The 23044-nt window shown below is 43.1% G+C and overlaps 1 protein-coding gene across 2 annotated transcripts; it reads right to left on the bottom strand.

Annotated features, from left to right (window-relative positions):
* Positions 1-1033: 1033 nt before the first annotated feature.
* Positions 1034-19601, bottom strand: LOC147436104 (cytochrome b-c1 complex subunit 8-1, mitochondrial-like). Of its 2 annotated transcripts, none has more exons than XM_086489008.1 (2): positions 19340-19601; positions 1034-1274 (listed from the first exon to the last, which is right to left on the bottom strand). In XM_086489008.1, the coding sequence occupies exons 1-2, from the start codon at positions 19507-19509 to the stop codon at positions 1247-1249; spliced, it is 198 nt and encodes a 65-aa protein (XP_086345134.1). In that variant the 5' UTR covers positions 19510-19601; the 3' UTR covers positions 1034-1246. The 2 variants fall into 2 exon arrangements, with proteins under 2 accessions (XP_086345134.1, XP_086345133.1); XM_086489007.1 differs by lacking the exon at positions 1034-1274 and adding an exon at positions 1857-2094 and having other exon boundaries at positions 19340-19584.
* Positions 19602-23044: the final 3443 nt, after the last annotated feature.

The following is a 23044-nucleotide window of genomic DNA, read 5'->3' as shown; positions in this document are numbered from 1 at the left end:
GTAACTTACATCAAAAGGTTGACTGAGTGGGTCGGCCCTTTATTCATCACCTTATGCATGTGCAACAGTCACACACCCAATGATTGTAGCTCAACCGGTTGAGCCTTCATGGGGTTCCAACTAGTTGAGCCTTCGTGATGTAGTCCCGACTTCTCCATTTGGGAAGTCGGTTCCCATGTTTCCCACAATACTTCTAGTGCAAGAGCACAAGCTATAAATGACAACTACCATAGATGCAAGAAGTTGTTACATGGGGCATCTCACCTTCTGGGAGCCCTATAGATAAGTAAACATTATCCTTCACAATTCTGTGTGATCACATAGGCAACATTGTATGTGTGGCCATGGTACAAGATAGAGCTATCTTGACTTCTATCAAGAGAAATATTTCTTCACGTAGTGATGTAGAGCCAGTTTTGGCAACATATCATGGGTGTACTGCATATTGTGGCTTCATGGATTGTGTATGTCCTGCCTACTATAGATTCAATGAATTGTTGGGGGAGGTTTCAACAATCTAGAGGCTTACAAGGATTAGCAAGCACGTACATCGCCTACTTTGCCGTCTATTGTGCACCTCGAGAGATGCTTCGAACAAATTCCTTCGTGCAGTTTCTGGTACAAATGCTTGGCAAGTTCCATTCTTAACTAATTTTTCACGGTGGTCTTCTCAATAATTCCAATAATTCCCACAATATGGCCCCTTGTGAGGGTAACGTGTATAGCAAGTCCCATTGTGAACACACGTGTAATAAGGTTCTGCATACAGGGTCACAGTCAGCTGGCCCATTTTTGACCTGGCAAGATGATGCCTGTAGTAGATTAGGAACTGAACACCATTTTTGAAGTCTCTACCTACCTTCACTGCTACAAGGACATCATCAAAGCCAACAAACAAATCAAAGCTATAATCTGTGAGATGTTCTCACCCTGCTTCACACAACATATATCAATTTTGGTATAAACAAAAAAACAGAAAGGCCTCACGAAACATGGAGGCATCATGTCCTACGCACATTGGTCACAACTAGTGCACCAATTTCACATGAATCATTAAAAATTAGGGTTTACAGTGTAAGGTTTAGGATCATAGGATTTCAGATCCATCGAGGTCAGGGTCAGCCCCTCCTAACCGGACATCCATCTAGTGTACTTTCTAAGCAAGAATTCTTCCCCTGAACCATCAGATGCTCGCCACATCAACGCACGGAAATATGGAAACCTACAGCCAATCATTGGCTCTGAATCAGGGCAGCCACCTCAGCATCGCAGTCCTGCAGTAGCCCGTCACCTGTAAGTCAGCTCAACACCCACCTCATCTACCCAGCACATCACTGCAGACTTCAGAGTTTATTGTCCCCCCTCCCCGCCAACGGTTGACACACTTAAACCACACAATTCATAGCTTAGCAGTGAACTGACATGATGAGCACCTTAATTCCCAGAAAAAGCTCAGAACAGGTGGGCACACAAAACCACCGTAAATCTCAAGATTTGAGTGCAACCGTCGCATGTATGCGATGCAGGGCAGGATGCAATAATTGGTGCAGCACAACAAAGCCACAAGGCCATATCTTCTAAAACTACGAAACTCAACAGATTGCATAAAAATTTGTATGTTTCAAACACAAAAAAGATGGTACTGCTCACTTCCACCAAATGAGCATGCATTACCGGGGTCTAATTTATAACTATGGAAACTTAAAGACCATTAGAGTTACGGGTATTAAGAGTTACAGGTTTGCTCCTTAATTATCACAACAAGTGACTGCATAATATAACACTAGATGCTTGAATCATCCACTATGCAACCCATACATGGTTACTCCTAGCTCATGAAGCTAAAACCCACAAGCAAAGATAACATATCTTTATGAATTGCTCCGGTTCAAAAGTCCTCTTCCCATAAAGGAAGCGGTTAAAATAAGGCACCTAGTACCTATTGAAAACAAGGGAAGATCTAATTAAATGAATTTTTATTATGATCTGATACAACCAGCCAGTAATTTGAATGAGACTAGAAGTCCAAGAAAGCCTTTCACAACTCAATAGCGATGCTTGAGTTTTTCTTTTTCCTTGAAGTCCTCACAGTACCTGCATGCAGGCAGAAAAAAAATTGCAGGCCAGCAATCGAAGGTATCAGCAATCACTGGAAGCACCGACAAAAAGACCAATGGGATTACAAACATAAACATAGATGAACCCAAGAACATGCAAGCATACACTTTCAAAATGTTTGAAAGCAGAGTCCATAATGATCTGCTACACATGCAAGAACGAGGTATGCCACTCTCCCTCCTCCCTTATGCATGCATACAGGCATGCATTCATGCATGACACACATACCCCCCCCTCTTTCCACATTGCTTTTTCGATCCTCCCTTATGCATGCATTCATGCATGACACACATACCACCCCTCTTCCCACATTGCCCTCGTCTTTTTTGATCCTCCCTTATGCATGCATACAGGCATGCATTCATGCATGACACCACACATACCCCCCCTCTTTCCACATTGCCCTCATCTGTTTTGATTGTGCTACTAGAGAAGCTCTCATGAGCGCTAGTTTATCATTGATTCTCATCCATTTCAATATACCATTCCATGGTGATGGTCACGACGGAAAGGAGATAGAGAGGGTAGAGGGGAGGGAGGGGGCAAGGTACATGTCTTCATTATAAGAGTAACCTGGATATGTGTACCCACTATTCCACTCAAATTTACTCTGATACCCTAAATATACTAATTTTGAACATATCCACTGAAAGCTTTAGCCACACGGTATGTCAAGCTCTCAATGTCCACTTAAATGACACGGACATGTTTGCGCATCTGCAGAGTGAGCTCCACCACACTCGTACTCTGGATTTATTAACATAAAATAAGTTCCAAATGGGGCGCCAAACTTCAGGGCCAAGGCATCTAAAAGTGGAGAAAGGAACTGACTTCCCGGGTTATTTGGATCATCCATCTACTTTAGCATCGGCAAGAAAGCAAAAGAAGTGTGTAGGATTTGAAGGACTACCCAGTTCTTCTTCTTCTTCTTCTTCTTCTTCTTCTTCTTCTTCTGGCAGTTCTTCTAGCTCTTCTGACTTGAGCAAAGAAGACAGGAAAGGGAAAAAGCAAAGCTTCGGAAAGGGCAAGAAAAAGGCAAAGAAGCCTAAGCTTCGCCCAGTTTCTGACAGTTCTACAGAGGACTCATCCTCAGATAGTTCAGAAGACGATCACAGGTTTTATGCAAAGAAGAAGCATTTCTATAAAGCCAACCAGTATGACTTCCTCGAAGATAAAAGCAAGAAAGTTAGAGAATTTAAAGAAGGTCGACAGTCAATTAAGTTTGACACTTTTTTTGGATTCCGAGAAGCTTCAAGGGCTTTGGCCTTCATACAGTAGTTTGACATAGCTTTCTCTAGAGAGCATTACTCAAAGCACTCCAAGATTCAGAGGGCTACCTCTTTCTTCAAGGGAAATGCTCGAACATGGTGGTCCACCCTTCTACTGAACAAGGAAGCTCGAGTTAAATGGTTGAAATTCAAAAGGCTTTTTATTTCTTCTTGGCTGACTCGAGAGTACGAACGAGATATACGAACTGCTTGGAATCATCTTCGGATGACCAAGGGAGATTCTCTGGACGCGTATTGCCAGAGATTTTGGAGCTCTTTTCTACCAGCTTCTTCATTTAAGAAGATCTCGTTTAAAGAACAGAATGAGCGGTTTTGCTACGGACTTCCTATAGAGATCCGAGATCACTGCTTAGAACAAAAGTCAAATTCTATTCAAGAATTGATGGGTCATGCAAAACGGGGTTTTGCCATACATTCAGGCAATCTGACTTATCCCATTGATGAGATCTTGACTCAGAGAACCCAACAGACTTCTAATAATGAAAGTAGAAAGAAAAAGAGCCCCCAAGAAAAGAAAGACAAGGATTCACAACCCCGGCTCACTCTTCGAGAGAGGGACAACTACATCAAAGAGGGAAAGGGTTTCGGATGCGGGGAACATGGGCACGTCTCCGCAAAGTGCCCCAAAAAGGCACAACAAGAACATAATGAAGACAGGCCAGAGGGTTCGAGAGCAGCTAAGGAACGTGGACGAAAATATATCTTCATAAGTTCAGAATAGTCTGAACTCACGAATTATAAGAGGAAGATGAAAGCAGGACTGGTTCCAGATTGCATGGGTACTCACCCAAGCATGATTGATGAAAGTACACAACTTTGCCGAGCTTGGGGCAAAGTGAAAGATCAAGAAGCCTTGATTTTCTTTGATGGAGGAGCCAAGGCCAACTTCATTTCACCTGAATTGGCGGTGCGGCTTGAAGTTACACCCGATCAGATGGGACCACAAGCAGAGGCAGTTCTAGCGAAACCAGGCAGGGATGTGGCCATTACACCTGTCATTGACAAACTTCGGTTGCATTGTCAAGGATATTTGGGACACGAGGACTTCTATATAATGCCCTTGGAAGGTTGTGATGTCCTCCTAAGAGTCCCTTGGTACCATAAGAACAACGCCATGGTCGATTATCGGGCGAAGAAAACGACATTGACTACTGGAAAGGGCCAAAACATTGTACTTGATGTGAAATTGAAGGGCGAGTCTATCCCTATTGTATCGGCTTCGGTCGTTTCGAAATTAATGAAATCCAGTCTGTTTGTTTACTCAATCTTTTTGAAAGAGTTGAATGATGAACATAGGACAAATATGTTTGCACTAGATAAAGAATGCCAAGATTTTCTCCACACTCATGCCGATTGCTTTTTTGAGGGCCTGCCAGGCGAGTTGCCACCAGCTCGTCCTAAGGATCATACCATTGATCTGACACTTGGAAGCACACCACCGAACCGGCCACCTTACCGTGTGAGCCGAGCCCAGAATGAAGAGATTATGAACCAAGTCAAAGACCTCTTAGAAAAGGGTCTTATCCAGCCGAGTACTTCACCTTACTACTCTCTAGTGTTGTTGGTTTTAAAGAAAGACGGATCTTGGAGAATGTGCATTGATTATAGAGCTCTCAAAAAAAGCACCATCAAGAACAGATTTCCGATTCCGAGGATCAATGACGAACTACAAGAATCCTCTTGTTTTTTTCAGCAAGATTGATTTGAAAAGCGGATATCATCATATCTGAATTGTGCCAGGAGATGTCTACAAGACAGCTTTTCGGACGAGCTTCGGTTTATATGAATGTTTGGTGACACCTTTTGGCCTTACCAATGCTCTAGCGATCTTTAACCGAATGATGGACAAGATTTTCAGAGAGTACAGATCTTTTGTTGGCACTTTCTTTGATGACATTATACTGTTCTCCAAGGATGAGGCAGAACATAAAGAACATCTGCAGGTCTCTCAAGCATTGCGAGATAGCAAATTGGTGATCAATGCAAAGAAGAGTAAATTTTTCTTATCAGAGATACACTTTTGGGGACACATTGTCTCCGCAACGAGAGTGCAGATGGACCCGGCCAAGATTGAGACTATACATGATTGACTCGATTTGAAGAATGTCCATAAAGTTAGAAGCTTCTTGGGCTTATGTTCTTATTACCGGCGGTTCATTAGAAAGTTTGCAGAGGTTGCTTCCCCTTTGCATATCTTGACACAAAAAGGAGTCCCTTTCTCGTGGGGACCCACGGAGGTGGCTGCCTTTCAAACTTTGAAAGAGAAATTGACTATAGGACCAGTTTTGACTTTGCCAGATTTGCAAAAGTCATTCGAAGTATATTGTGATGCTTGTGATCGTATAGTCTGGGTGCGGTCTTAATGCAAGAAGGCCATGTCATTGCCTATGAGAGCCAATTGTTTTCAAGACCGAATTCACAGCACAGATATATGAGAAAGAGCTTTTGGCGGTTATCCATGCTCTTGCTCAGTGGCGACATTACCTACTCGGAGCCGATTTTACAATTTTCAATGATGATCAGAGTTTACGCTACTTCTTGTCACAGAAGCAGCTATCGGGAAAGCAGATGCGATGGGCTAACATCTTGTCACAGTTTCACTTCCAGATTGTCCATGTGCAGGGACAGAAGAACTCGATGGCAGATGCTTTGTCCGGGAAGCCGTTAGTCTTGGCAATTTCCGCAATTCATCATAGAAGCTTCGAGGACATGGTCGATCAGTACGCCACAGAATGGAAAGTAGTAGAGGGATATTCCATTCGGGATGGCTACTTGATGAAGAAAACGATGTTGTGCGTTACTCGGCCGTTGAGGGCAAAGGTTCTAACCGAATGCCAGTGTCCACCATTTACGGGTCACCGCGGCATTGACACCACCTTGAAAGGTGTGGAGCGATACTTCTTTTGACCGAGACTCAAGAAGGACGTGGACGATTTTGTACGCAGTTGCTTAGTATGCCAGAAGGTCAAGTATGACAGGCATAAAGCATAGGGATTGTTACAGCCTTTACCCATTCCACCCGCCCCTGGGAAAGTATTGCTATAGATTTCATTTTTTATCTCCCGAAGACACAGTGGGCACGATGGTATTTGGACTATTATTGACAGATGTAGCAAGCAAGCTCATTTCATTCCAGTGAAGAAAACAATCAAGCCAGATCGTTTAGAAAGACTGTTCATTGCCCATATATTCAGATTACATGGCATGCCTGAGACAATAGTCTCTGACAGAGATCCCCGATTCACGAGTTTGTTTTGAAAGGCTATTTGGAAGAACATTAGCACACGGTTGCAGCTCTCGTCATCTTTCCACACACGCAGACAGATGGGCAACCTAAGATTGCAAATTCAGTCATACTGGATTTATTGAAGTCTTACATTTCGGATAAGAAGACTCAATGGGAAAAGTTTTTGCCCTTGGTGGAATTTGCCTACAATAACACAATCCATTCTTCGACGGGGAATGCGCCATTTGAGATTATTGAAGGTGCTACAAAGGTTCCACCCTTCCTGAGCACGAAAGATAAGCTTTTTGAAGCCGACCAGTACACGAGGGACTTAGGACACTGATGTTGCCAAGGTCCAGGAGGCTTTACAGAAATCTCAGGAAAGACACAAGAAGGCAGCAAATCGACGCCGTCACGATTTGAAATCAAAGGAAGACGATTGGGTGCTCTTACGTTTTGAGAAGGCAAGCCTGAGAAAGAAAAAGGGAAAGGAGCGGTGTCACAAAGTGATGACGTGGCGGACAGCAGAAACCCTAATTTCTGCCAAAAACCCTAAAATTCCTGCAAACCCTAATTTTTATTTTTGCCAAACCCTAATTTTTATTTTTATTTTTTTGAAAAATGATGAGCGACGCGAATTTTGCTTTTGTTTTTTTTTATAAAAAAAGAGAAAAGACTCTCTAAGAGAGAGAGAGAACTAATGCTTTTGATTTTTAAAGCTTTTGGGACTCTGCTTTTGGGCATCCCTTGTAACCTTTAAATTAGTGGTGAGGGCCTCACTTCTCACAGCATCTGGACGCAGAGTCTGAGAGTGAAACCCTAACCGCTCTCTTGTACTTTGATGATTGATTAATATAAAAAGAAATACCGAAAGGGGCGCCAGTCTTTGGGGCCAATATCTCTAGGCACGGAACTCCGCCGGGCCAGTGCAAATCTATTGTGATCTGTGAATTGTTTTGAAGTGGTAATTTGGTGCTGTCGCGGTTGATTCTTGACTTGGAGTGTCCAAGTCTGTTACAGTGGTATCAGAGCACGGCCGATTTCTCTTCTACGAGAAATCCGATCCCCGAATTTTTTTTCCGCGGCACCTATGGCTTCGGCAATGATCAGTCGACTCCCTCTGCATCTCGAGATGCGGGCTGGGATCACAACGAAGATTCAGACAGAGAGTATGGCCCGCCTCGGCCTACTCAAGCGGAGCAAACAGAGATGGAGTGTCGTCAATTGATTGGCAATGCAACAAAGATGATGCTCAATTTTGCCAAGGACCCGAAGATGGCAAAATATATGAACCAGACCTCTTTGAAAGAGGTATAGATGGAGTGGCAGAGAACCACAACACCACTCCCGAAACCCGCTCTCAAGAAACCTTCTGCCTCCAAGAAATATACGGAGAAGGAACTGGAGAACGTGGTTGATGCACGGATTGCTCAGCTTTTTGACACGCAAAAGAAAGCCAAAAAGCACGGCAAAAAGCAGAAGAAAGGCACTGACTTCCCGGGATATTTGGGTCGCCGGTTGACATTTGACAAGGCAAAGAAACGGAAGAAGCGTGTTCCATTTGAAGGAGTACCCAGTTCTTCTTCTTCTTCTTCTGACAGTTCTTCTAGCTCCTCGGATTCGAGCGAAGAAGACAGAAAAGGTAAAAAGCGAAGCAAGAAGCAACGCTTTGGAAAGGGCAAGGCAAAGAAGGCTAAATCTCGCCCAGAGACTGACAGTTCTACTGAGGACTCGTCTACAGACAGCTCAGATTCCGATGACAGAAAGTTTTATGCGAACAAGAAGAATTTTTACAAAGCCAACCAGTATGACTTTCTCGAAGATAAAAGCAAGAAAGTCCGAGAGTTTAAGGAAGGTGGCCACTCGATCAAGTTTGATACTTTTCAGGATACTCAGATGCTTCGAAGGCTTTGTCTTTTATACAGCAGTTTGACATCGCTTTCGCGGGAGGACGCTATTCAGAGCACTCCAAGATTCGGAGAGCTGCCTCTTACTTTAAGGGGAATGCTCGTACTTGGTGGTCCACGCTTCTATTAAGCAAGACTGTGCCAGTTACATGGCTGAAATTCAAGAGGCTTTTTATTTCTTCTTGGTTGACTCAAGAGTTTGAGCGAGATATATGAGCTGCTTGGAACCATCTCCGGATGACCAAGAGCGATACAGTGAATTCTTATTGTGAAAGATTCTGGAGCTCTTTTCTACCCGCCTCTTCATTCAAGAAGATCTCATTCAGAGAACAGATTGAGCGGTTTACCTTGGGTCTACCTACAGAGATCCGAGATCACTGCTTGGAACAGAAGTCAGCTTCTATTCAGGAGTTGATGAGTCATGCGAAGCGGGGCTTTGCCATTCACTCTGGTAGTCTAACCTACCCCACAGATGAGGCCATGACACAACGAGCCGAACAGACTTCTGGGAATGAAAGTAGAACGAAAAAGAGCAACCCAGAGAAAAAAAAAAAAGGATGCACGACCCAAGCTTACTCCTGAGGAGAGAGCTCGCTTCATCAGAGAGGGGAAGTGCTTTGGATGCGGGGAACATGGACATATTTCCGCGAAGTGCCCTGATACGGCACAGAAAGAACAGCATGATAAAAACGACGACACGTCTGAGAGTTCGAGAGCAGCTGAGGAATGTGGCAGAAAAGGCAAATAGAAAAGCAGAACTGGTACCACATGGCGTGGGACCTGCACCGAATCTAATGAATGAAAGTACAAACTTTGCCACTTTCGGGGCAAAGCGAAGGATCAGGAAGCTCTTTTGAAGGAGCCAAGGCCAACTTCTTTTCACTTGGAATTGGCGGCTCGATTTGGAACTACGCCCGACAGACTGACGCCACGGGCGGAGGTAGTTCGACTGGCACCCGGATGGGATGTTGCCATTACACCGAGCATTGGCAAACTTCGTTTGCAATGACATGGGTGTTCAGGGCACGTGAGTGACGTTCTACTCGGGATCCCTTGGTACCACAAGAACTACGCCGTGGTTGACTACCGGGCCGAGAAAGCGACTTTAATAAATGAAGGGCTTAGAGATTGTACTTGAAGAACTTCAGTTTTCTTACTCATTCTTTTGGGAGAACTGAACGATGGATAAAAGTTGAATATGTTTTGACCTGAAGAAAAGAACGCCAAGATTTTTTTTCTCCACGCTCATGCCAATTGCTTTTGAGAGGGCCTGAAGATCATACCATTGATCTGATATCTGGAAGCACGCCACCGAATCGGCCACCTTATCGTGTGAGCCGAGTACAGAATGAAAAGATTATGAACTCAGTGAAAGACCTCTTGGAAAAGGGTCTTGTCCAGCCTAGTACTTCACCGTATTGCTCTCCAGTGTTGTTGGTTTTGAAGAAAGACGGATCTTGGAGAATGTGCATCGATTATAGCACTCTCAACGAAATCACCATCAAGAACAGATTTCCGATTCCTAGGATCGATGATATACTCGACAGGTTACAGGGATCCTCGTGCTTTAGCAGGATTGACTTGAAGAGTGGATATCATCAGATCAGGATAGCGCCAGGAGATGTCTACAAGACAACTTTTCGGACGACTTTTGGGTTATTTGAGTTTTTGGTGATGCCTTTTGGCTTAACCAATGCTCCTGCGACATTTAACCAGATGATGGATAGGATTTTTCGAGAGTACAGGCTATTTGTTGGCTCTTTCTTTGACGACATAATTGTTTTCTCCAAGAATGAGGCAGAACACAGAGATCATCTGCTTCAAGTCTTTCAGGCATTACGAGATCACACGTTAGTGATTAATGCAAAGAAAAGTGAATTATTCCTACTAGAGATACACTTTTTGGGACACATTGTGTCAACAGCAGGAGTGCAAATGAACCCGGCCAAGATAGAGACTATCCGTGATTGGCCCGATTTGAGGAATGTCCATGAAGCTAGAAGCTTCTTGGGACTCTGTTCGTACTACAGGCGGTTCATATGAAAGTTTGCAGAGGTTGCTTCCCCTTTGCATATCTTGACACAGAAAGGAGTACCTTTTTCGTGGGGACCCACAGAGGTGACTGCCTTTCAGACATTGAAAGAGAAATTGACTACGGGACCTATTTTGACTTTGCCGGACTTGCAGAAGTCATTCGAAGTATATTGTGATGCTTGTGGTCGTAGTCTGGGTGCGGTCTTGATGCAAGAAGGCCATGTCATAGCTTACGAGAGCCGTTTGTTCTCTAGGCCGGACAGATTTATGAGAAAGAGCTTTTGGCGGTTATCCATGCTCTTACTCAGTGGCGGCATTACCTACTCGGAGCGGATTTCATTGTCTTTACAGACCATCAGAGTTTGCGCTACTTCTTGCCACAGAAGCAGCTTTCGGAAAAGCAGATGCGGTGGGTGAACATCTTGTCACAGTTCCACTTCCAGATTGTCCATGTGCAGGGACAGAAGAAAGTGGTGGCAGATGCTTTGTCTCGGAAACCGTTGGTTCTGACTATTTCCGCGATACATCATAGGAGCTTCGAGGATATGGTCGATCAGTGTGCCACAGATACAGATTTTGCAGATATTTTCACACGGATACGGGATGGGGAGACAGTAGCTGGATACTCCCTTCGGGAAGGCTACTTGATGAAAAAGACTATGTTGTGAGTTACACAGCCGTTGAGGGAAAAGGTTATGACTGATTGCCACTGTCCACCTTTTACGGGTCACCGCGGCATTGCTACCACCATGAAAGGGGTAGAGAGAGATTTCTTTTGGCGGAGACTGAAGAAGGATGTGGAAGAGTTTGTGCGCAGTTGCTTGGTATGCCAGAAGGTCAAGTTTGACAGGCATAAGGCACAGGGATTGTTACAGCCTTTACCCATACCCACCCGCCCCTGGGAAAATATTGAAATGGATTTCTTTTTTTTTTATCTCCCGAGAATACAGAATGATCACGATGATTTTCCGATTACATGGCACGCCTAAGACAATTGTCTCCGACAGAGACCCCAGATTTATGAGTTTGTTTTGGAAGGCAATTTGGGAGAACATTGGCACGCGGTTGCAGTTCTCGTCATCGTTCCACTTGCAGACTGACGGGCAATTTGAGATTGCCAATTCAGTGATTTTAGATTTATTAAAGTCTTGTATCTCGCATCAGAAGACTCAATGGGAAAAGAACTTACCTTTGGTGGAATTTGCCTACAATAACACGATACACTCTTCGACGGGGAAGATGCCATGTGAGATTGTTGAAAAGGTTCCATCCTTCCTGAGCACGAAAGATTAGAAATTTGAAGCAAATGAATATTCGCGAGATTTGGATACGGCTTTTGCCAAGGTTCGCGAGACTTTACAGAAACTTTACCTCGATGTTTTGGTTTAGCATAGTCTACTCCAAACGGAACCCAGAAACTCAGCTTGGCCGAAGATCTGGTGCAGTGGGATGCACAAGAGGGGAGTCACTCCACTCCTTTGTCAACAAATGCCTCGATTTTGATACTAAAGTCACTGATGTCTCTTTGAGCTTCAGGGATACTGGGAGCTGACAATATTCTGCTGGATGACTTTATGAAATGGAATTCCTGATTATGATACTGATTTGTTCTTGACTTCTTGTGAGTGCAGGAACTGATAGCCGAAATGACTGCAACATTTTGGTCTGATTGATCTCGAATAGACATGGTTGCAATAGGGGTTAGTCAATCGGACATCGATGAGGTCCCGATTGGACCTAGATGTGATTGCTAACTACATTGCCGATAAATCATGGTCTAAGATCCGAATGAATGTTGAATGTCATGTGATGTCCTGTGATGTCTGGTGATGTCCTGTGATGTCGTGTGATGTGACTGTCGATTTTGTACATGTGCTAGATGTGCGTTCCTAGTACGTAGGTACTAACAGTCAGTGTCTGCTAAGACAGTTTATGGCTTTTGTCGGTTTTGCAGGCGTAATCGCGGTCGATTACAATGCTTTCAAGAGGGGGGTATGTCACAAAGTGATGACGTGGCGGACAGCAGAAACCCTAATTTCTGCCAAAAACCCTAAAATTCCTGCAAACCCTAATTTTTGCCAAAAACCCTAAATTCCGGAAATCGCGGAGACGGATTGTTTTTTTTTTAAAAAAAAATTTTTTTTTTTTTGGAAAAATGATGAGCGACGCCAATTTTGCTTTTGCTTTTTTTTATACAAAAAGAGAAAAGACTCTCTAAGAGAGAGAGAGAACTGATGCTTTTGATTTTTAAAGCTTTTGGGGCTCTGCTTTTGGGCATCCCTTGTAACCTTTAAATTAGTGGTGAGGGCCTCACTTCTCAGAGCATCTGGACGCAAAGTCTGAGAGTGAAACCCTAACCGCTCTCTTGTACTTTGATGATTGATTAATATAAAAAGAAATACCGAAAGGGGCGCCAGTCTTTGGGGCCAATATCTCTAGGCACGGAACTCCGCCGGGCCAGTGCAAATCTATTGTGATCTGTGAATTGTTTTGAAGTGGTAATTTGGTGCTGTCGCGGTTGATTCTTGACTTGGAGTGTCCAAGTCTGTTACAAGCGGCTTTTTCCAAAGCTTAGCATGAGATACTATGGACCTTTCCAAATAAAAGAAAAGATAAATGATGTCTCCTATAGAATGAAGCTGCCCGATACTTGGAGAATTCACAATGCTTTTCATGTGAGTCTCTTGAAGCCTTTTAAAGGCGATGTGCCCAATGATGGGGAGCCAGATGAGCAACCCGAAGTGGAGGAAAGCGAGGAGATACTCGTTCCAGAAGGCACATAAAGATAGAAAGATTAAAGGTAAAGTGATGAGACGGTTCTTGGTTAAATTCAAGAACTATCCCGCATTGGATGCGAAGTGGATGGAGGAGAAGGACCTAGCAGATACTCCTCAAATTGTGGAACTTTACCTTGAAGCATTTGGTTTAGCACAGTCTACTCCGATAGAACCTCGATTTCAACATGGGCGAATATAGTGCGGCGGGTTTGCACAAGAGGGGAGTCACTCCGCTCCTTTGTCAACAAATTGCCCCGATTTTTGATATAGTCACTAATGTCCCTTTGGGTTTCAGGGATACTGCTGGGCTGACAGTATTCTATTGTATGACTTTAGGAACTGAAATTCCCGATAATGATAATTATACTGATTGATTTGTACTTGACTTGTTTAAGTGCAAGAGTTGATAAATGAAATGACTACAACGTTTCAATCTCATAAATCTCTATAGACATACTTGCGGACATCTGTGAGGTCCCGACTAGATCTAGATGCGATTGCTAAATACGTTGCCGATTAATCATGGTCTGAGATTTGAAATGAATTTTGAATGCGACTTGTCATGTGATGTCCTGTGATGTGACTGCCGATTAGTACATGTGCTAGGTGTGTTGTTCCTAGTGCGTCGGTACTAACAATCAGTGTCTGCTAAGACAGTTTATAGCCTCTGTCTGTTTTGCAGGCATGATCAAGGGCGATTACAATGCTTTGAAGAGAAGGGTATGTCACAAATGGGTGACGTGGCATGGTAGCAAACCTTAGGATGACACGTGGCAAGCTGACGTGGCCACAATACGGATCTCCATGTTTTTCGACGGAAAACCCGTTGACAAGCTGACGTGGCATCTGTACGAAATTCCTGCTTTTGAATATCTGCTGATGACATGGCATAGCGTACGGAATCCCAAATTTTAGGCTGGCTAAATTTTGCAACAGCTTTTGGGCCAGTTGCTTTATTTTAAGAAGCTTTTACAGTTGAATGCCTTTGGGGTTCTGCTTTTGGGCATCCCTTGTACCAATAAATAAGTGGACACGGCCTCACTTCTCAAATCATCTGGACGAAGAGTCTGAGAGTGAGCACCCTCCCACTCTCTTGTACTTTGAACACAGATTAATACAAAAAGAAATACCGAAAGGGGCGCCAATCTTTGGGGCCAATATCTCTATGCACGGAACTACGCCTGGCCGTGTCGACTCGAGTGTGAATTGTGAACTGTTTTGAAGTGAATCTCTGTTGTGTCGCGGCAGAATCTTGACTTGGAGTGTTCAAGTTTGTTACATAATTCAACTCCTTTTCAATCTTTACGCCACTTGTAATTTGGAAAGTCTTCTTCTTCTATTGCTTCTTCTAATAGGGTTTGCTTGTCCTTCTGCAATAGTGATGGTATGGTTCCGATTCTGAATGGTCACATCGTTCTTGTCGTTCCAGGGCATCCCCAAAAGAGCGTCGCAGTTGCCTAACTTCATGAAATCCTTACCATGATACCCTTGGATGGTGACTGAAAGAGCAGTGATATAACCTTTTGAGTTTGCCTTGTGGCTCGCTCGGCTCTGAGTTCTCTAGCAAACCGATCATACTCAACGTCCATCTAGTTCACGAATTCTAGATGCATAAAATTCTCGATGCCTCCTAGGTCGAAGAAGATAAGTGCCTTGACGCCATTAATCTTTCCATAAGCTCATTAAAACCTTTACGAGCAATGCCATAAATGCCGCGAACAAGTCTCACAACAGTTTTAGCTTTCTTAGTAGGAGGTTGCTCTACAGGCTTGTCATGTTTCAGTTGAGGGATGAAAGAAGTTGTCCCGTCCTTAAAATCCTTACGTTGATGCGGCAAAAAGCCGGGATAAGGGTAGTAGGGGTAGGCATAAGGACTCCAATCGTTGTATTGCGATGGCAATAAAGGAGGTGATGAGAACAACGGTAGCAGAGGCAATTGCAGAAGGTCAACATCAATTTGGTATGTCATGTTTTTGTAAACTCCCACAATCGGAATAGACAATTAAGTAGGTTGTTGGTTAGAGGCCCTTGTGCTCCCTGGTGCCATAGGCGGAGGAGGCACAACCTAAGGTAACAAAGGAGGTAAAATATAGTTCAAAACTATTGCAAACTATGCAAAATCGAGAGGTTCTGTTGAGGATGTCTCGAGAGCATGTCGCACAGGTCGTCAAGGAGGAACTACAAGTACTTTGTGAAACCCAAAAACACCATCTTGCTCTATATGTTCTTTTGGGAGAACCGGTATACTTTCTGAAAAGCAAACGACTAAGGCTCTAATACCATTATAACGAGACAGCACCACGTGCCAATTAAAAGAACATACTAAACAAACTTTAGGCACTTCAAAACAACTTAACTGAAAGAGGGAGAATCCACACAAGACACAAAGTGGCGAAGTTCCATCTCCAAACTGCAATGGCCCCAAACTATGGCGTCCCTTTCAGTATTTCTTTATATTGTTCCAACAGGTTACAACTCTGTGGCTTTGCGATGCTTCTCCCACAAGTAGAATGCCAAAGAGAGAGCCCTCTAGAGTCTTCACTTATTTAAAAGCCGTTGGCCTATCAAAAGCAGTGCATCCAAAAGCATCTGGAGTAAAAGTCAATGCCCCAAAAGCTTTCAACGTGAATTTCGAGATTATCGTATAGCTGTCAGCATGATATCCAAGATGGTATGTACAGCATGCCACGTCACCACCCTTCACGATATTTTGTGTGTGTTGGTTTTGATTCATTATGAGTTTTAGGCCCCTCAGCCAAGTTTCTACATGTTGGTTGGGTTAGAATTTTTTATCCTAATCCTATTTTAATTTTTAGGCTACTTCACCTGAATTTGTAATTTGGAAAGTCTTCTTCTTTTGCTAGGGTATAGACCCCTCATTCGAGGTCTGCAAGTTGATTCGCTTCTCCAGGATTGCCACGCCATCAAGTTGTGACAAATGGACAACCATCGGATCTTAAATCCACCGTGATAAAGCTCCACCGTATCTGAATCCGAGCAAGAGCATACCACCGCGCAAGCCAAGGATAGTCTTTGGCCGACACCTCCTACAAGAAAATGGTTTAAAGCAAGGCTGTTGTTGCTAAATTGGCTTTATCTAACAAGAAAATAATTCTAAATGAATTATTGGATTTATAAGTGAGGGTTTTCTCGCTTGGAACACCAAGAAAAATAATTCTAAATGAATTACTGGAATTTTAAGTGAGGTTTTTTTCTCACTGGAGACATCCGAGTATTCCTAGTGCGTCATTCAAAGTAATGACGGGAGCACTGAGAATGGGAATATCTGTAAGGCCACCAGGAACGGATACTTCTGATGCGTCACATCGAATGGGTGATAGGGAGCATCGGAAAGAAGTATCCGACCATCCGAGAATGGACATCTCTGATCCGTCATAGGATGGGTGACATAGAGCATCGCGAAGGATATTGTAACGTAAGTTCGGTAGGAAAAGAATAGGTGATGGGTATTCCTGATGCGTTACAAGGTGGGTGACGGGTGCATCGGAAAGGGAATATCCATAGTCAGGGGGAAATTCCGAACTGTGTTAGAATTGTGAATAAGGAAAAGCAAGCACTTGAATAAAGATGGGTTCATAGAAACTTTGAGGAAAACCAGATGCTTTTTGAGAAAGCACGATTTCTTTTCGGAAAAGCAGATGCTTTCTTGTGAGGAAGTCTATGTCTGCATTGCAACTGTGCATGTGATTGCATGCAGGGACGTCTAGGAAGTGTTGTGAAAGCATTGTTTTTTTTTAACTTATAAGATTTTATTGAGTTTTTGGACAGATTCAAATCATTTTTTAAGGTGACCGGCCATCCACTTAATAAGTGGGCAGCCTATGATTAAATAAAGAGGTAAAAACCAGCCAACGATTTTTCTCTCTTTTTTTGGTAGAGCAACGCACAAAAAAAACAAAAAAAAAAACGGCCGCGATCTCTACGCCAGCAGTCAATGCTCTGCTATCTTTGCCGTGGCTAGGGAGCTATAAAAGCATCACACGCCCTCACTCAGACAAGAAGAGCAGTCTTCGCAAGGAGGAGATCCTGCTACAGATTTCAGCCGCAAAGAAGACATTGCCGGTGATGGCCATGGCTGCCCCAAGTGTACCAGATGTCGCCAGGACCTAGTACGCGAGTTCCCTCGCGAGAAAGTGTACGGAGCGTGTTTTCATTGCGACAAGCTGCTGTTTTTTCTCTGTTTTCAGTCCATAAACATCGTAGATGGGGCTGATTTACGAGAGGGAACCCGAGAACACACCTCTTTTGTGTGTAGGATTGGAAGAGAGGATTTTCTATGTAGAGATCTCTTCCGGGGAATTGCTTTCCGAGAACCGAGTTGCTTTCGCGCGTCGAGACTTTGAAGGTATCGATTTTCATGTTACGACCTCTAAGTATTTATTTGCAGGTGTACTTCCTCTTAGTGAGGGAGTAGGAGCAGAGGAAGGCATGAGCCTCTACAAAAGAAAGCACTCCAAGGAACTAGAGCCAGATCAGCCCAAGGGTTTCGTACCCGAGTTTAGGAAGTAGATCCACGGATCCGAGAGAGATAGTCTCTCGAGTTGTGATCCGGAAGTTGAGATTTCCAAGTACGGACTTCGCGTCCGGGAAAGTAGAGTTGTTCTGCGGGAAATAGGACTCTGGAGCACAGTCGGAAAAGAGTTGCACGGATGCCATGCCCCGAGTCTAGAAGGTGAGATCCAGAGGCGAGAACCTTGATTTGAAATAAGGAACGGAAGTTCCTTGGAATAGGGTTTTGCCCTAGGAAAAAGAAGTCGAGGCTTCCGAGAACCATCAAGTCTTATTCTAGAACGAATGTGGTAACGTTCGGTTCAAGTGCTTGTATAGACTTCTCCTCAGTAATAAAGATACTATTACGGGGGGAGACCAGTCCATCTTCTCGTCCCAATATTGTGTCGATCTTCTCTCTCTCTCTCTCTCTCTCTCTCTCTCTCTCTCTCTCTCTCTCTCTCTCTCTCTCTCTCTCTCCATATCCTCTGGCTTCAATAATAAGTGATAAATTCTATTTATCCGAATATATTTTATATTGCTATGCGCTCCCGTTTGTGATAGTTGCACACGAGGTCGCAAGTATAGAGATGAAAAATGCAACCAATCTAGAAAATCAAGATGAGAAAATCCAAGGACAAGGGATCCCTTTACAAGGACTTCCACATCTTGCTTGGCTCTTCACATAAAAAGCCCACAAATTACTAATGGAACACATCTTCAGAAAATAAATGCCAAATTCGGTACCCAATTAGACAAAGCCCGAGGAGACTGCTAGAAACTGAGACTCTAATCCCAAGAAGGTCTAGGAGCAAAAGTACTACCTTATGTCAGCCTACCTTCATACCACCAAAAAAGGTAAGTCTACCTCAAATATAACCAAATACGACAGGACACAACCACAAAACAGTCCTCACTGCCTAAATTTCTCCCGTGGAGCCACCACCACACAGAACGTGAAACTCTAATAGATTATACTTGTCCTTTCGTCTCCTATATAAAGAGCCCATTGTACTCAGTTTCAATCAATCAAACTATAATGTTCTAGTCTATGAAATTCAAGTTCAGTTTTAAGTCTTAATCACACAAGTTAAGTATGATAAACACTAAGTGGCAGTTGAAATCTTTACATCCACAAGGCAATATAACCATCAGCTCCTTCATGCAAAATGTTGACTCACCAACGTCATCAGCTCCACCATGGAGCATTCCCATTAACGTCATCGGTGCTCTATATAAATGTAGAGCTAGGTACCATTATATGCTCCTGTAGTGCATGCTCACACGCACATGTGCCTACATTAAAATACAGATCTGCCCCTAACGTAATTTAATTTCTTAAAGACTGCAGATTAAAACGCTTGACTTGGGACTAATATGTGCTACTACAAGCCGGGCCATGAGATATTAAGCCTCCATGTCCAATGCGCGCAGAATAAGAAGAGATAACTTCAGAAAAGAAGCGAGGAAAGGACCAACCAGTAGATGCCTACGGCAGGGGTGATGAGGAAGAGCGCGTTTTGCCAACTGTTTTCAATCTTCTCTTTGAGCTTTCCGGGAATATCCTTCCAGAGGCCGCGCATGACGTACACGTGGTTGGGTGACAGCGTATACACAACCTCTTTCAGGCGAACCATCTCCTTCCCCATCGCGCTCGCGCTCTCTCTCTCTCTCTCTCTCTCTCTCTCTCTCTCTCTCTGTGTGTGTGTGTGTGTGTGTGCGCGCGCGCGCGCGTGCGTAAAATGGAAACCCTCTCCTCACGTATACTTTCGGCCTGTTTTACACGACGCGGACGGACACGCCTGCCCAAAATGGAGTAGCTAATTGTACGAATCACACCATTTAGGAACGTGTTTTAGCTATGCTTTCCAGGGCTAGAAAAATACATTTTTGGGGAAACTTGAAATTCTCCCAGTATTTAGGCAAAAATTTGAAGCTTTTGCCGGTAATTACACAAAAACTTTGCCGGTTTGCAAGCTCAAAATCTAATCGGGATTTTCTAATTTCAATCGGTTAAAATACACTAAACCCCGGTCTTTTTCCAGCACTGATGCTTTCCATGGCATATTCAACACAAAGCTTTTGAATTGAAGTTGTTTTGACAATGGTTCACATCATTAGCAAATCACCTAGTATGCCATTGAATTACAAGATTCCATGGTCAAGCAAGAAACCACACTATGATCATTTATGGGTCTCCTAGTTGTGAGGCATATGCTCACGTGCCAAAGGGGCTTAGAAAGAATCTTGATTCAAGTCACACAAATACATCTTTGTTAGATATGGTGCACATGGGGAGATCAGCTATTGCAGCACCCAAAATCTTGTAAAATTATTCATAGTTCACACATGATCTTTGATGAGTCGAAGATGCATATAAGAATTTTATCAAAGAGGTTGAGTATAGAAGAGTCTTTTTTAGGATGTTGCCTCATATTCAATAAGAACTAAGAAGTCTAGTGAGGACCCTTCCACTAGCAACGCTCTCAAGAGAGCAGAGAGCAAAGAGCAGTAGTCAGGGCTTGAGAGTGTAATGGAAATTGATAAATATTTGTTTATTGCAACTGACAGGTGTCAAAAGATTGCTCCGTGTATAGATTGTGTGAAAGGATAGCACACTCATGGACATTTCATTATTCAAGTGCTCTTTATGAGCTATGGTCTTTATTATGTTCGGGCGGACAGTTTGTATACATTTTGAGCATTCAAGAAATCTATAAATTAATATGTGCAAGAGGGAAATGCACAAGGGAGATTGCACCCAGTGTTTTGTCATTTTTCTCTCTTTTTCTCTCTCCTCTCTCGTCGTGTCAGTGTAGCATTTTGCTCTAGGGGCTGCACCTATACGTATACTTTTACTCTCTCTCGCTCTTTGTCTATCTCTATTCGTATATGGCTTTGATTACGTGCTTGTGGGATTTGTTAGGTATACAGATATGTTGTTTTATGGAATGTAGCATGTTATTTCTGGTATTTTGTAGGACCCTCTGCACTCTCGATTGTTGTAATGGTATCGTAGTTGTGGCTATCTCTAGTTTGCAAACAAACTTGACTATGGTTATCACCCTGATCACATATAAATCATGATTCTCTTGAACATAACTTTTTCTATTTGGAATTGTATGTGGGAGGAGAAGTGAGAAATACTGTTTTGGTATTGTTTAAACCTAATCTTATAATATCACGAGTGCCTTTATATTATTGAGGGGCCTATGGATTCATACGATTGAATTAAAATTAACTTTGTGATTGCAAGTAATTATCCAGAGCTTCTTATGCACGAGGATATGAGAAAATTGAGTGTTTTGCTGCATATATCTATAGAAATAACCCCCGATGTTCATCTAAATATTTATAAGAAAGATTATCGTACCTACGGGGGAGATTGCATTGATGCAAAGACACCTTCAATCGAGAGGAAGTAGAATCAGAAGAAGAAGCCAAAGAAGGATTACAAACTTTAATATAGTTTAATAAAACAAGGGGATGAAGAGAAGATCTACTAATATACTTCTTCAAACTGAAGAAAGTTGACGGCCTCAAAAACTGGAGAAGCCTCAGGAAGAATAAGAGAAATTTTTACGACATAAAGACTTGCACACATAAAAAGCTAGAAGAAGAAGAAGAAGAATTTCACACTCGTAGGAGACCTCATAGATCAATGGAGCGATTATTGAGCTCAAAACCCCTTATTCCAGGCATTCCACAGTTGGCGCCCCCAAGCACTTCACATTATTTGAAAAAACAAATTCTCTCAAAGTCAAAAATGAAAATGTGGATTTTTTAATGGTTCGCTACTGCATTTTCTGCACTCGTCATTGTCGCCCTGCAAACTAACTCTCATCGCCATCACCTCGCTATGGCCAACAACAGTAGACCAGCGCTCCGACCATCCCTCCACAACGACGGCTCTCTATGTGCATCTGTCGTTGGTTTCTTTATTTTACCTTGCGCTTGGAATGGGCATATACCACTCAGAGGCCATCTACCATGCAGCTCCTCGTTCACCTATTTGTTGCACCTACTCCACTGAGCACGCTTAGTAGTGCTCTCACCAACCACATCCGCATAGCTGTCTTTCTCTCTCTCGTTCACCTAACAAGCATGCAGACCAATCAAACTCTACTCTCTCTCTCTCTCTCTCTCTCTCTCTCTCTCACTCACTCACTCACACACACACACACACTCAACATGATATTGTAGTATGCATTGTGTGTGTGTGTGTGTGTGTATGTGTGTCTCAAACAGTGAAAGCAAAAGTGTGAAGGTGTGTATGTATATTAAGTGTGTGTGTGCTATAAGGAAGAGTGATGGTTTTTTACTCTTGCAATCTTGAGAGAGAAAATGAGAGGGTCTGCAGATGAGGGTGAGAGGATTCTGACAAAGAGAGAGTGTGTGTTTGTTATTTGAGAGAGGATTTATTTGGCTTGATTTAGGCAAAATGAGAGAAAGAAAGCGAGTGTGTTTGCATGGATGGTGTGGATATAGAGAATGGAAGGGACTCTTACTACTAATTAGTATATGCTAGGAGATAGAGAGATTGAGAGGATGAGGGAGATAGGGAGCACATGCAGCCGCAAAAATCTCTGCTTGGAGGCCAAGCTTCACCTACCATGGCTCTTTGACAAACATATTAAATCCATTATCATACTAATGTTCGAGTCACAAAAAGCTACCTAAGTAAGCTTATGAACCTTTGCATCATCTGCCATAGCTGAGTTTAATCACGTGCAGTCTAATCACTTGAGATCTTCTGAGAGGAGTGCAAATGAGTTGTCGAATGTGCATCAAGATCCTGATCATGCACACGTCAAAGAAAGGAAGCTCCTCGCGAGCTGGAACTAGGGATTTCAATTAACTTGTTCACAAATGGTGAACATGTTAATAATATGTGTTAATAACATAATTTATGTTGTGATCGCATCTATATTCACACAAACTTTGCAATGACCGGCTTAAACCTGCTCTGCCTGTAAACCCGCCAAGCTTTAGAGTTTACCCGACGAGCCCCGCCAAGTATTAAGTTTACCTAACAAACTATGTCATCACTATATAGAGAGGATGATTAGGCACATTTTTAGTTTTTTGGAAAAGATTTGGAGTGTTTATAACTCTCGATTGTCTAGGAGGGTCTTTTTGGGAAGAAGGTCCTTATTTTAGGGATGATCTTCTTTCCTTATAGAC

Source organism: Adiantum capillus-veneris, chromosome 18, assembly GCF_014529385.1.
Source record: "Adiantum capillus-veneris isolate H3 chromosome 18, ASM1452938v2, whole genome shotgun sequence".
Taxonomy (NCBI): Eukaryota; Viridiplantae; Streptophyta; class Polypodiopsida; order Polypodiales; family Pteridaceae; genus Adiantum; species Adiantum capillus-veneris.
The sequence above is the reverse complement of the archived record's forward strand: the minus strand, read 5'-3'. Positions and strand labels throughout refer to the sequence as shown.

Excerpts from the sequence above, each read along its gene's own strand:
- LOC147436104 (XM_086489007.1), bottom strand. The coding sequence starts at position 19,509 with ATGGGGAAGGAGATGGTTCGCCTGAAAGAGGTTGTGTATACGCTGTCA. Across the intron at positions 2,095-19,339 it reads CCTGCCGTAGGCATCTACTG|GTACTGTGAGGACTTCAAGG; the intron begins GTTGGTCCTTTC and ends GCCTGCATGCAG.